The following is a 13,880-nucleotide window of genomic DNA, read 5'->3' as shown; positions in this document are numbered from 1 at the left end:
CCCCTTGTCTCAGTGTGAGGGGCACTTGGGAGGCAGCGGGGTAGGGGGGTGCGGGATGGGGAGGGCAGCGAGGGAAGCGGGCAGCACCGGGGACGGTGTTACCGGGGCTGGGAGGCACCGAGGTCCACGTTCCCCAGCTGCGCAGCAGGTCACCCTGGCTGGCAATCACCCTCCTGCCTTACCGCACGGCTGTCCCGCTTGCCTTCACCGCTTCGCAAGTCGAGGGGAAGAGCCCGGCTGTCCCGCAGTCAGGCTTGGCACGATCGTATGGAGCTCGGTTTGATCCCACCGAGACCCCCGCTCACCCCAAGCTCAAGCTGAGGCAGCCCACAGCCCCACACTCATCTCTCCTGGAAGCCTGACTCCGGCCAGAGGCTGAACTCGGCCAAACGTGTCCCCACACTCATCTCTTCTGGCAGCCCGACTCCGGCCAGGGGCTGAACACTGCCAAATGCGTCCCGTGGGGAATGCTCCCCGAGGCCCCGCACAGAAAAGGCAGCAGTGGTGGCATGGAGAACGCTTTATTGGCCCCCCTGCCCGGCATCACTCCTGTGCCGTGACCCGCGGCAGGTTGACGTAGCTTTTCATGGGTGGGAGAGGCTTGATCTTGCGTCCGGCCCAGCCGCCCTTGCGATGCCACAAGCCCGTGTGCGGGCGCTTGCCCAGCCACCGGTTCCGGCCCGCCTTCCCGATCACCCGTTTGTTGTGGTCGACGTTGGACACGCGGCCCACCGTGGCCACGCAGGTCTCCAGCACCTTTGGGGACAAGAGAAGAGCTGCAGGCCTCCCTGGGGACGTGCGGCTGCAGGCCCAGGCGGTCGCGTCAGGGATGGTGCGGCTCCTTTACCTGCATGTGCCTCTTGGAGGGCAGCTGCACGATGGCCGTCCCGTTCACCTTCCTCAGCAGCACCCCACAAGTCCCTGCAGCGGGCGAGAGGAGAGGAGGCAGCTGCCCCGAGCAGCAGGACAAAGCAATCTCGCCCCGTGGCGAGCCTGTCCCCGTGCTGGGAACTCCCCAAAAACCCCCGCCACCACCGCCCTTTGTGCAACACTTCTTCCTGAAGTCAGGACCTCGAGGAAGCGACGGGACAGACGGAGCAGCTCCCGCCGCTCCGGAGGGTTGTTTTGCACCCTAACACGGGGAGAAGGGAGGAGAGCTGCTCCCAGTCACCCGGAGCTCTCCTCTCTGTCTGCGCTAAGCCAAATCCGGCTACAAACAGCGGCTCCTTTGCCCGGAGACGCACCGGCTGCCCGGATATACTGCGCTCCCTTCCCCGGGTGGCTCTCCAAGTTGCAGATCAGCGTGCCAATGGGCAGAGCCCCCAGCGGGTAAGCGTCCCCTTCGTTGGCCAATACTGGAAGACAAAAAAACGATGAGCTGGGCAACGAGCGGCCGGCGGGTCCCCGTCAGGGCCACCCCCGGTCCTGGCACATACCTGCCATCCTGCCGATGTGAGAGGAGTTCTTGATGATGTCCCCCGGCTGCATGTTCTCCGTGGCGATGATCCAGCGTTTTCGGCTGCCGCCGGCCACCAGCGCGATGTCAGCTGACCTGCACGGGGAATCCACAGTGGGTGGGTGGGTGGGGGGGTGTCACCATGGGCCCGGGGCTGAGCCCATCCTCCGTACTCACCTGCAAGGGTCATAGCGGACGTGGATGACCTTCTCAGTGAAGGGCTCCGGTGGGGCCCCCTCCTCGTAACGAAGCCGCTGGAAATCGATCATTCGGTACCGTCGCTTGTGTCCCCCGCCGATCCCCCGCACACGGATGCGGCCTGCGGGATTCGGGGAACGGCTACAGTCGGAACTCACCCCCGTTCCCGTCCCCACCGGCACCGGGCCGCCCGCTCACCTGTGTGGTCTCGGCCACCCGTTTTCTTCATGCCCACCGGCCGCACCGTATACTTGACCCGGCACTTCCACAGGGGGTTGGTGGTACAGCGAGGCACCGAACCGCCCAGCCCGCGGCAGGCAGCCGCCAGCACTCCCCCCGCCACACCGGACGGAGGAAAAAAAAGCGGCGGAACGGAGAACCGGGGACGGAGCGGCGCGGCCGACAACAGGAGCGCTCCGAAAGCTCGGCACAGTCCCGCCGCCATTACGGCCGTCGCGGAGGGGCGGGGCCTCTGCCGGAAGCGGGGCGGGGGAGGGCGGGGCCTCCGCCGGAAGCGGAGGGAGGGGGCCGGCCGGGAGGTGGCGCGCGCACCCGCCGGCGGGGCCGAGGCGGCGGCGGCGGCCATGTTGGATTTAAAGGGGCTGCGCCGCTGAGGGAGGAGGGCGGTGCCGGCTCCCGCCCTGCCCCACCTCCGTCGTACCGGGACTTCGACCGGAACAGTTCGACCGCGTCGCGGCGGCTACCGCCGCCGCTACCGAGACCTCACACCGAGCAGGTTGTTGGACGGGCGGGGTCGTGGTGCTCGGGACTCGGTCGTTTCTCCGGCCCGACGCGCGGGGCCCGTGGGGTGGGGTGGTCCTCGGTGTGTGTGGGGGAGCAACGGGAGAACGGTGGGACCCCCACGGGGGAACCCCTGACGTGGAACCGGGCCTGGGGGGGGGGGTCGGGGAACCGGGCAACCGGGCCCGTCGTTCCCGGAGCCGGCCGGTGAGGTCGGCGATAAGGACGCTGGTTGCGCGGACTTTGGAGCCGTGCGATCCAGCTCTCTCCGGTCCCGGGGCGAGCTCCTGGTTCGGGGGGGGCCCCAGCGTCTCCTGTCGGCAGAGAACCGGAGCCCCCGGAGCGGGGTGTGTTGGTGACAAGGGACACACGGACACGGACACAGTTCCCAGGGCCAGTGGTGGCCGCTCCCAGTGTGCTGTGGGATTCACTGGCCTATAATTAGGCCGTGTCTTCATTGCCGGGAAAGGCTTTCCGCGTAAGATAAAGAATAATACATATTTGCGCTCCCGCTATGTAATCCTGCTATGGATTTTTAATTTTTACTGGTTTTTTTTTTAGCTGTGCTGCAGCCGTGCGTACCCCCTAGCCAGGCGGGTTTGCCCTCCAGAACTAGGGAAGGGAGAGCAGCGAGACGCTTTAGTGAAAAAGCGTGTGGTGGGAGATGAGGCAAGAGAGACCTTGCGTGTCAACGTGGCTGGGGTCCCTCCTGGGACGCCCTGAGCCCTTCCCCGTGTTGGGGGACCCGTGGGGTGGGACAGGAGTCCCCACGAAGCAGGCAGGTGTCGGTAGTTGGGGATGGCACGCTTCCAGAGGCTCACGAAACATCACAGAGAGCGCCCCGAAGGTCGCGTGTTATCGCGGATGGGATGGTTGCGGCAAGAATCCGCTGGCCCCGTTGGATGCTGCGATGCTGTGGCGTTCGTCCTCTCTCTGCGTAAAGCATCTAGAGATCGAACAAACGCTTCCAGGCGGTGCCTGGCCCAGCTCTGCACTGCGCAGTGCTGACACAGGAGGATTCCCAGGGATCTTGTCCTGTCTCTGCCCGTTTCAGCGGGCACAGCGACAGCGATCGCACGGCTGGTGGGTTCTCTGCAGCTCCACCTGCTTGGCTGTAGGGGCTGGGATGGGGTTAGCGGTGGGGACGCAGGTGAGGGTGATGCCAAGTGGGATGTAAAACCTTTCGCCACAAGAGCGAGCGTAGGATGGAGCAGATCTAGCTGGGTGTAGGGCCGCCTGAGCGGGAGCCTGACGGTGGGGTAGAGCCCCTCGGGCAGCGTGTGGCGGCAGCTTGGGGGTTCGGCTCTGCTCCTCGGTGCTCCCATCGGTCCCCAAGAAGGGAGCCCTGGGCTTGGCTTGTGCGGCGCTTTCTGCGCTCCCAGGAGAGCGTCCGACCGTCCTGTTTCTGGAGCCTGGCTGCATCTCCTTCCCCTCCCCCTGCTGCAGTGTGGTTGGCTGCCGAGCGCCTGGTGCCTGCGCTTCTGCTAGAACCGGAGGGCAGCGCGGCTGACGCCGTGGGAGCCGTGCATCACTGCGGCCTGCGCTTCTCCGTGGCACTGGGGCATCCGGGAGTGCCAACGCTGGACAAGCCGCTGCAGGCAGCCAGGTACCACTCCTCTGCGGTGCGGGGTGGGGGAGGATTCCCATCCGGTGACTGAGACGGGCAGGGTGCCCAGCGGTCCTGTAACAAAGGACCGCTTTGAAGTGCAATTTCAGGCAGAGCCGATGAAAACTTTTCTCCTTTGGAAGCTTACAGTTCGCCAGGTGGGCACAGAATTTCTCTGTGGTGATACTGAGGAGGGATGAAGGGGTTTCTCTGGCTTGCTTGTCCCAAGGATATGCAGCGGGCGTGCCTCCTGCTGCCAGACAAAGCCGGAGAGGCGATGACGGAGGCAGCTCCTAGCATACAGCAACGGCTCGCAAACTTTCAGAGCCTTGTTTCCCCCCCAAACCTTCCTCCCGTTAATAATCTGCTTGTTAAGCTGTTCTGAAGTGGAGGGGCACCCTACCAAAGGGGGGGGATGGGAGAGGGGGCATTGCTGGTAAGCATCTGGGAGGGAGAGGATGCGGCTGGGAGGAGGTGTCTGAAGAAGGGCTGGGGGATGGCGTTGCAGCAGAATGCTTCAGCCGGGCAGCCGGGAGAAATTTGCACAATGGTGGGAGGCAGCACCACATTACCAGCAACCTCAGGCTTCCCTGTGTCTTGCAGAGCTGGCATCTGGCACTCCCTTGCGGCTCCATGCTAGGGTCTCCTCTAGTGCCCTTGGTCTCCCGTCTCCCATGCCGCCTCAGCGTCATGGAAGGCCCCCCCCGCAGGGGAAGGAGGGTGGTGTTCAGCACACATTGGGTCAAAGATCTGGCCAGCTCAGACGCAGGGTAAATAAAGGCGGCTGAGCTTTGCTGTAATTGGCAGAAGGAGCAGGAAGCTCGAGTTCTCTCATCTGCTGTTTTGGAGGAATGTCCAGGTAGGAAGAACAGCATTAACCCCAAATACCAAAATGGCTCTCAGGGCATAAAGGACACGTCGCAAGATTTTTGACCTTGGCAGAGTTGCTGGATAAAGGCTTGATTTGGTAGGAAAGAGCCACGTAGCTCCTCAAAGAACTCCAGCTGGTTGGGGAAGCTAGAGGTAGAATAGATCCTTTGCGTATTATGTAGGTAGAGCTTTGTCTCTGAATTTGGCTGCCTCGTTACGGTTTACAAGACCCGTTTGCTTCTGGAAATAATAGCTCAGTCTCGTAGCCTGCAGTCAGCTGGTCTTTGCAACTGCCCCTGGTACACTGTGGAGGGAGTGCGGGAACTCCAGAGCCCTTCAGGGTACACAGAGTGGTTCCAGGGCACTTGCTGGTCCCAGCTGCGTCCTGGACATCTCCTGTACTCCTGAGGCACATCCAGTGCATAGCCCTCACATTAGACAGATGCCCGCAGAGGCACTGGCTCCTGGGAATTATTCTGCCTGCTTTAATACTACTTCATGCTGTCATGGCAAGGTAATGGCTTTCGCTCTGTCTTTTATAGAGCGAGACTCCCAATCAGATTCCGAAGCTAGGAAGAGGTGCTTGTCCTGGCTTCGTTCCAGCTGCTTAGCTCTCATCTCTGCTAGCCTGGAAACAGGTTTTAATGGTGTTCCACTGTAGTCCCAGGCACAGCAGATGCGGAATGGATTTGGTGAGCTGCTGCAGACATGAGCAAGAGTTTAAAAACAAGGTCTTATCAGCTGATCTGGAGGTGCTAGCACAAGCTTGCTGGTGGGGGTGGTGAAGACTGCTGTTCTGGTTCCAAGGGCCTGCTGAAAGGTGCATGTTTCCCTGGCAAGCTGGGGCTGTAAAGAGCAGGAACTGCAATAAGGAGCAAAATGGCTTTCTGCTAATGGCACGTGTCGGTGCTGGTTTGGGGTAGGTTTTGTTGGTTGGTTGTTTTGTTGGGTTTTTTTTTAACCCTTGTTGCCTCCAGTGTCTGTATTCTTTGATCACCAAGGAATGAAAGGAGTAAGACCTTTCTGGTCTTGAAAGAAATGAGTGATCTGATACAAAACCAACCAGACCATCTCCTCTGTCTTCCTCAGAGCACATATGCTTATTGGAATTGGATCATGATTTGGTAACACAGGAATTGCTTGCTCTGGTCAAATGGAACAAAGCCGGGTACCTTTTGACTTGCCATTTCCAGCTGTGGGCTGGAAAGCAGGAGGGGGATGGGAAGCTCCCAGGTCCTTTCTGTAGTGACGTGAACCTGAGTCACTGCGGCCAAGTCCCTGTAAAGCCAGCGTACCTCCACCTTGCCCTAGGTTTCGGGAAGGTTATGCTACGGTGCATTTTTTGTTAGAGATCGTAGGTGGTGGGGAGCTGAAGCTTCTGGGACAGAGAGGAGTGTTTTGTGCTGAAGGGAAAGAGCATGAAGGGAGCCTCCTACCTCCTTGCGGGAGAGCCCTTCCACTTCAGCTGCAAATCTAGTTCCTTAGTCCTAGTTAAAATTCCCTGGGGCTCTTGCAGGCTGCTGGTTAGTGTAGACTTTCCCAGCACAGGCCTTCTGGTATCTCGAAAAACCCCTGGAGCTTCACACTCGGCTAGAGCTGGCATGTGTCAGCTGCTGCTGAAAGAAGCAATCCTGGCCTTGATCCCTGTCCAGGGGATGGGGAGGACTGGGCTGTTTCCAACAGCAGAGTCAACTTGTACTGAATTACACCTGACTCCAAAGCTTGGGGAAGCTGGTTGGGCGAAGTCTTTCTGGGCTTGGGGATTGGCTTTAAAACCATGCAAGGGGGTGCCTGGATGCTAAAGGAGAGTCCTGTTTTTTGGGCATGGGAGAATGTGGGTGAGACAACTCCTTGCCTCTGCTCCCTGCTCTGCTGCTGGAGGTGGATTGCATTGCCTCTCTCGCTCTGGGACAGAGGGCCCCTGTCCCCATGGGACCTTGCTGAAAGGAGGCATGTGCTGCATTCCCTTCTTCTGGGCCTAAGGTCAGGTTCTAGTGCTGTGGTGCCTGGCCCCTTTGTCCTGAAGTGTTGTTCAGCAAAGGCAAATGTCATAAGGAGTTTATCTAAGGAATTCAGATGAGGATTTTTCCACCAGTTCTTACTTTTAGGAGTCCAGCATTTGCCCTCTAATTTTTGGCTCTTGCTCATGTTGCAGTTCTTAACGCTACCCTGAAGCTGACTGCACACCCATCTGTCCCTTCATTTGCAAAACATCCTTCTCTTGCCTTTGTTTCTAAAGCCTTAACGTGTGTGTGCAGCTGCTCTTAGTGGTGAAGTTCTGGGGCATCATGCAGAGCTGATTGTGTTTCTTGTTTTACCCATATTGGAGCGGCTCTGGAAACGCTGACTGACAGATGTGCAGCTGAGCAGCACCGGTTCGTCCCTTTTCCGTGGCTCTGTTGCAAGTGGCCTGGGGTGGTGACCCTGAGCACAGTGGCTCTTCTGACAGCGGTGTGGCAGTATGCAAGTTTCCCGGCAGTGTCAATATGTCCTGACTGTGCAGTGGAAGCCTCAGAGGCTCTGCACAGCTGACTGTAGTCTCCTACAGTCTCTGTTTGCTTTCTGACACTATGGTATAAAAATAAGGAGAAGACTTGTGCTTGTGACACAGCCTCTGCAATGGTTGCAACCTTGGCAATCTGTTTGCTTTTTACTGCTTTTATTTTTCGTTTTCATCATCCAAGGTACTAGGTCTAGGTTTTGTTGCAGTATTCCTTAGGAGTGGAGACCCAGCTGTACATTGGCAATCTCACTTCTAGCTTTGGTGGTGGTCAGCCAATGAAGGGTCTCTTTCCAGAGACCCTTTATTCTGTTGTTTAACAGTAGTGAGCTGGCAGAGGTCCAAAGGAAAAAAAAAAACCTCCCTGCTTTTATCAAGTTTTTTGCTTCTCAAATAGAGAACCTTGCTGTTTCTTCAGGTAGCAAAAGCATGTCTCACAGCATGAGACTGGGATAATTATTATGCAAATAAGACTTTAAGCCCCATGGTTCCCTTTCTAAATGCTACCATTGCTATCTATCTCCCAAACGTGGTCACTCATTCTTGCTATGGGTCAGACTGACTCTTTTCCACAGTAAGCTTTTTTCCAGAACCAGCTGGTTTTCTGCAATTACCATATCCTTAAATCACCTTCTCCTACAGAAGAGTTTGCTGCTAAAAATCTGTGCCCGCTTCTATGCAGAAAGTGCTGGCAAGCCATCTGCAGTTTGAAGGAAGCTGCAATTATTGTCTTGACAGCATCGCTTGTGCAAGTTGTGATGGTACCCCGTGTCTCACATATACTTGGTCCAGGGACATGCGGAGGGACAGTGAACTGAATTTGTTTGAGGCATGTGTAGACCTGAAGTCTCTGTGCTCTCTGTAGCCTTCTAGCATTAGGCATCATAATCTAAGCTTTAAGGTTCACTTGGACCCATTCAGTCTGGCATCCTTCTTTCTGTTGTGGCAGCTGTTGTGGGTTTAAGATAGAAGCAGTGAAGCTTCTAGCTCTTTCCTCTTAAAGCTCTTGCATGTGGGAGCAGTTTTCAGAGGCAGAAAAGTGGGCTGCTGAAATTGCTGATGCTCTGTGATTTCCCGGTTATGCACTTGAATACAGGAGGAAGGTTTCTGCCTGGCAGAGTGTGCTGGCTGATGGATTCCCAGCTGATTGCTGCAACTGCCACAAAGCTCGGTGCACGCATGTTCCTTCCCTGTCTTCCTGCAGCACTCCTCCAAATGGGAGCAGGGGAGGGGAGATGAGATGGGTGTTGCCAGAAAGCCAGGCTATTCTAGCAGCTCACTGTAAATAGGGAAGACATGCCAACTAGAGCAGAAACATGCTGGTGGAGACCTGGGCCGTGACACCTGCAGAGCCGTGAAGAATGCAGCAGGATAAAGTAGGAGCCGGGCACTCCAGCTCCCAAGAAACCTGTTGGAAAAGCATTCTTCCTATTCCAGTCTGAATCTCCCCCTGCCAAAGGCAGATGATGGTGTCTCTTCTCCTCACTGCAGGAACCTCCGAGAGCGTTTTCTGCATGGATAAAGGACACTCAGTGCCCTTTACTGAATCTGTGGGAGTAGGAAGAGTGCTTATACAGCAGCCTCAGCGTGCCTGACCTTGGCGTCAGTTGCCATAGAGCATGTTTCCTCTCTGGAGGGCTGGGCACTGAGTGTAGACCTGAAAGCACTGGGGAGAGCTAGAAATAAGGCTCTGTAGGGAAGAATTGTCACTTTGAAGGGATGATAAGTCAGCTCCCACCAGTGTTTAATGGTTTTCTTTGCTGTGCAAGAGGTAGCAGTATTTAAGTGACTTCTCTGCAGTCTTCTCTTTGTTTTCTTGTTGGTACTTGGAAGTGAACAGCCCACGTGCTATTCTCACATTTTGCACCTTGTGTCCAGCCTGGGCCATCCCCTGTCCACTCTTGAACACTGGAAGCATGTTGGTATCTAGCAGAGCTGTGCTTCTAGGATGTCTTCCTAGAGGGAGGAAGGCCAGGCTTGTGTAGAGGTGTTTGCACAGCCAGTGAGAGAAAAGGAACCTGTATTGGTATGTCTTGAGGATTTGAGGATGTAGTTGCAGGGAAGGATGAGTCTGATGTGCTGTGGGTCAGGACGTTTGGGTTATTTTCCCTTCTTGGTCTGAAGTCTTTACAGTTCTGAAAAACTAGTTGATCGTGGGGACTGTGAAGTGCTCAAGGCTCTTTCTGCTGGAAGGGCTGAAGAAAGACAGGATGTTGCTGTAGTAGAGGCACTGGTGGTTTAACACACAGCTTGGCGATTTCTCACTTGAGGAGTCATTCCGTGCACAGTGGAATTAATGAGGCTGATTTTCTATGGATCTGGGTCTTGTCTGACTCTGTTATCTACCAAGGTGCAAGCTCTGGTGGCTTTTTATCATGAATCGCAACATGTTGCTCTTCCCAATGTGTTTGTATTGTACTTTTTAAAGATGGTAGTGAGATCTCTGTATGGACATAAGTAATGCTTTCATGAAAACTGACAGCATCTCACAGCTGACCCAGCAGACAGAGGGACAGATGAGGAAGCACTTGTGCTGCACAGCTGTGTGAGCCTTAAGGCAGAGCTCTAGTTTTGTTGTATGTGGGGCATGAGGCAGCTCCTGGGGATCTCCTTGTGTCCCAAGCATTGCCTGTGCCCCAGAGGACTCCCACTTCCTGATTTCCCTGTTTCTGAGTTGGGGGCTGTGTTTCCTTATGAGCTGAAACCAGTGACACAGCTGTTTCACCCTTTAGCAGTTGTTACCGTGGTTTCTTTGGAAGCAGGTAAGGGCCTGTTGAGCCTTCCTGGGAGGCTGCCTTGACCCATTTCAGAGCAGGACAGCAGTGCTTTGCCCAACGTGGCAGAGCTAGCGTCCTTTGGGCTGCCAGGCTCTTCCTCTGGAGCTGGGAATCGTTGCACATCTCTTCCTGAACTGTGCTCCCCCGCAGAAGTCTGCCTTAGGCATGGCTTCCCTCATTGCTTTAACACTCGATCACTTCCCCAGATGTGTTATAAAGGTGGGAAAAAAAATAACCAGGGGAGTTATGGATGAGAATGATTCTCCAGGAACTGGCAGCTAAGCAGTTTGGAAGAAAAGATATGAGTGGCAGCCAACTCTCAACAGACCTAGTCTTTTCTTCAAAACAGTAGTCTATACCCTTTATCTTGATCTTAGTGAAGTTTTTCATGACCTTATCATATTCGTCTTCTCTAAAGCAAACTGGGAAACATCACAGTCCAGATGAGACTTTTCAGCGTAAAATGCACAATGCACAGGGTAACTGCATGTGGAGCATGGCAGATACCCAAAAGTGAAGGATACACTGAAGTATGGCTCAGGGTTGGTGCTGATGCTGGATCATTAAGTGAGTGTGAAGTCAGCATTAAGATGCTGGGGTAGGTGGGGGAGGACTTGGCTCTTGCTCAAAGGTATGAACAGGAACCCAGTCTTCAAGAGACATGAAGTGTTTCTGCCCTGCTGAGGTTCAGTAAGGTCTCTGCTGTGTGTTGAGAGTTTGCTGCCCTTCCTGAGGGATGGATGTGCATCACTGAAACGGAAAGAAAAGAGGAGCTGAGAGGAGAGCTCAGGCCTATAAAACAGCTCAAGGAACTTCTGGAAGAGTGAGGCTAAAGAGGAAGAAATGGGTGGGTATAATGAGATGTGTTACTTATAGCAACTGCCCCAGCACTGTTTGCCATCTTCACTTTCAGTGCTGCAGTGAGGAAGAAACGGGACCCCTCTATGGCTCAGGGCCTGCTCCTGGATAGGGATAGCGGTAGCTGAGCTGGGGGATCGCCCTGAGCCCCCCTGGGGCAGAGCACACAGCTGGGGAGGAGAGGAGCTCTGCTCTCTTTCTTCCTGGGGCAGCGTTTCTGCTTGCTCAGTAAAGCAGGCACAAGGCTGCTGCCCGACAAAGAGTTCAAACCGTGCAGAGGTGGGTCCTGCAGGAGGACAAAGAAAAATCTATTGGCAGCTCTTCCTCCACCTCCTCCTGCGTAATGCCTGGGCAGTTCGCCAGGTTCCTGGCGGCAGGGCTCTGGGCGCTCAGGTTGAAGCGCATCCTGCCAGCTGCGGGCTGCAAGGAGGTGCTGGTGCCTGCGCAGGGCATGGCAGCTGCCTGCCTTCAGCCCTGCAGGAGCCTGGCCTTGGAGTGACCGATAGCGAGGTAGGTGGTGGCTTTCCTACCATCGCTGAGTAACGTGAAGAGGCTGCTGGGGTGGCCAAGCTGGGAGGAAGGCTGAGAGGGGGTTAGATGAGTGAGTCGTAGAGCAGTCAGGGTGCTGTCAACCTGCTGTAAGAGGTCTTGTCTGCTGCTTATGTCTCTCACCCTCTGGCCTGCTGTGTTTTCCTAGCTCCTGGATTTTCTATGCAGTGATCTTGCAGCCACGCTAACATTGTGGGTTGTAGCACTCGGTGTCCCTGTGCAAAGGCGGTAGCTTGGTACTCTCCTGTCGTATATTTGGGGGGAACAGGACAGGGAAGGAGTGGTACAGAGTCCTTAGGCCATCCTGAGGAGACCTTGGGCTGGCAGCAGGGCAAATGAAGCTGGAAAAGCTGTTAGTGTTTCAAGCTGACACCTACGCAAGGGTTACACTAGTGTAATGGTAGCAGTTGGTGTATGTAAGCTTTCCCACACAGGCGTGATTCAGTTCATGCTGGCGGTGTTATGCCCCTTATCACCACAATGGCTGTTCTGTGCCAGGGCTGGGATTGTCAGGGTGTACTCTTCTGGTCAGGGAATTTTTTGTTTGGCCCAGTAAGGCCACTGATGCCTCTCTGTCTGAGAGATGCTCTTCCAGGAGATTTTCCACAGAGGAAGCAGAAAGCTTTGAGCCAGCATCCCTTCACTTTCTATTCTGTTTTTTCTGCAGTCGGAAGAAGTGTTGAGCTCTGACAGCCTCCTTGCATCAGTGGTCTGTGGGCAGGAGGTGTACGCATTGCAACCCCAGCTGCCAACTACAAATCTCTGCTCTTAAATGGAAGCTAAATCAGCTTTTCTTGCTGCTGGGAGTGTGGGGGTGTTGGAGGTCAGCACTGATTCTAGCCTTTTTGTCTCCTGTCCACGTGTGCCACCTGCACTGGTTGCCAGCGCTCTGTGCCACAAAAGCGGAGACACGTGCACTGCCAGCCTCATGCTGCCAAAGGGAGAGGGGACGATGAAGGGGAAGGGCTTAGAATAGGCAACCAGTTGAATGCTGTCTCTGGCTGCTTGAAGGAGGCTGTGACACTTGTGTCTGGTTGTGGCTCTCTGAAACAGCACTGAGGCGCTCGGGTTTTGTCTCTCTCTCTCTCTCTTTGTAGGGCTGCACGAGCAGGACTATGTCCACCATGGTGTACCCAAGGGAGGAGAAACTGGACAAGCTGAGCCAAGAGGAGATCATTTCCAACACCAAGCTGGTGATGCAAGGGCTGGAGGCACTCAAGAATGAACACAACTCCATCCTGCACAGCTTGCTGGAGACCATCAAGTGCCTGAAGAAAGATGAAGAAGCCAATCTCGTGCATGAGAAATCCAACCTGCTCCGCAAGTCAGTGGAGATGATTGAACTGGGGCTCGGAGAAGCTCAGGTGAGAGTGGTGGGTGACACCCCCCCCCCAGGCGTTACCCAGGACTGACAGGGGAAGGCGAGCGTGTGGCCGTTCCCCATAAGTTGCAGGGGCAGCAAGGGGCTGAGTGTAGGCGGCCTGCATGACCCCGAGGGTGGGCCCTAAGCATGCATGTGAGGGAGATGGCAAGATTGTGGTAGTTACTGACTAGGACTCTTGACAAGGTGATGATGGCACTGTCCAACCACCTGAATGCTGTGGAGTCAGAGAAGCAGAAACTGCGTGCTCAGGTGCGGAGACTGTGCCAGGAGAACCAGTGGCTGCGCGATGAGCTTGCCAACACCCAGCAGAAGCTGCAGCGTAGTGAACAAACTGTGGCTCAGCTGGAGGAGGAGAAGAAACACCTTGAGTTCATGAACCAGCTGAAGAAGTATGATGAGGATGTCTCGCCTTCGGTATGTTGAGCAGCCACCTTTGGGGGAGGGGGAGGCTGGACCAGCAGGGTTGCCTAGGTGCGATAGCATTGCCCTGGATTTTTCCCCTTCCCAGCTACCGTGCACAGCAATGCCTGTAACTGAAGGGAGCCTGCATGGGCAAGAGTCTCTGGAAGAACATGGAGTAGCATGCCAGGATGTGCTAGGAAAATTTGGCTTTATTAGTTTTGTTGAGGTGGGGGGAGGGGGGAGATGGTGGCAGAGACAACAGGGGAAGTTGGGGGTGTTGGTGGGCTGCAGCAAGGAGGAGAGTTTGGCAGCTGACTCGGCCCCGGCTGCTGCTGTATCCTCTGAGAACCAACAGTATTGCGATTCCCATCCTCTCAGGAGGAGAAGGAGGGCGACTCTGCTAAGGACTCTCTGGATGATCTGTTCCCGAACGAGGAGGAGGAGCATGGTCCTGGATGTAAGTGTTTGCTCATGCATGGTTGCTGGCTGTCTCTGTTCAAGCCTCCTGTGCCAACTGTGCCCCTGTTTATTCCTCTGTG

The 13,880-nt window shown here is 55.6% G+C and overlaps 2 protein-coding genes across 7 annotated transcripts in view; one reads left to right on the top strand and one right to left on the bottom strand.

Annotated features, from left to right (window-relative positions):
* Positions 1-502: 502 nt before the first annotated feature.
* Positions 503-2,255, bottom strand: MRPL2 (mitochondrial ribosomal protein L2). The gene is made up of 6 exons (XM_069799820.1): positions 1,853-2,255; positions 1,634-1,775; positions 1,437-1,552; positions 1,245-1,355; positions 848-921; positions 503-756 (listed from the first exon to the last, which is right to left on the bottom strand). Exons 1-6 carry the CDS (start codon positions 2,238-2,240, stop codon positions 544-546), a joined length of 1,044 nt encoding a protein of 347 aa, XP_069655921.1. The 5' UTR covers positions 2,241-2,255; the 3' UTR covers positions 503-543.
* Positions 2,218-13,880, top strand: part of LOC104315226 (kinesin light chain 1-like) — a 26,299-nt gene continuing 14,636 nt past the window's right edge. For 2 of the 6 annotated variants that reach the window (XM_069799812.1, XM_069799816.1), the window contains exons 1-5: positions 2,225-2,390; positions 3,842-4,001; positions 12,653-12,919; positions 13,123-13,353; positions 13,720-13,798. In XM_069799812.1, coding sequence (XP_069655913.1) covers positions 12,671-12,919; positions 13,123-13,353; positions 13,720-13,798 — 559 coding nt within the window. In that variant the 5' untranslated portion in view covers positions 2,225-2,390; positions 3,842-4,001; positions 12,653-12,670. Of the gene's footprint in view, positions 2,391-3,820; positions 4,002-12,652; positions 12,920-13,122; positions 13,354-13,719; positions 13,799-13,880 lie in introns of those variants that run through there. The other 4 variants (XM_069799815.1, XM_069799817.1, XM_069799814.1 and 1 more) reach the window with 4 other exon arrangements.

The sequence above is a fragment of the Haliaeetus albicilla genome, chromosome 13 (genome assembly GCF_947461875.1).
Source record: "Haliaeetus albicilla chromosome 13, bHalAlb1.1, whole genome shotgun sequence".
In the NCBI taxonomy this organism is placed as follows: domain Eukaryota; kingdom Metazoa; phylum Chordata; class Aves; order Accipitriformes; family Accipitridae; genus Haliaeetus; species Haliaeetus albicilla.
The sequence above is the reverse complement of the archived record's forward strand: the minus strand, read 5'-3'. Positions and strand labels throughout refer to the sequence as shown.

What these genes read in the sequence shown, in the direction of transcription:
- MRPL2 (XM_069799820.1), bottom strand. Translation starts at nt 2,240, where the DNA reads ATGGCCGCCGCCGCCGCCTCGGCCCCGCCGGCGGGTGCGCGCGCCACC. An exon ending in GTCCGCTATGACCCTTGCAG is followed by an intron (nt 1,553 to 1,633) that starts GTGAGTACGGAG and finishes TTCCCCGTGCAG; the next exon opens with GTCAGCTGACATCGCGCTGG. An exon ending in TCACATCGGCAGGATGGCAG is followed by an intron (nt 1,356 to 1,436) that starts GTATGTGCCAGG and finishes TTTGTCTTCCAG; the next exon opens with TATTGGCCAACGAAGGGGAC.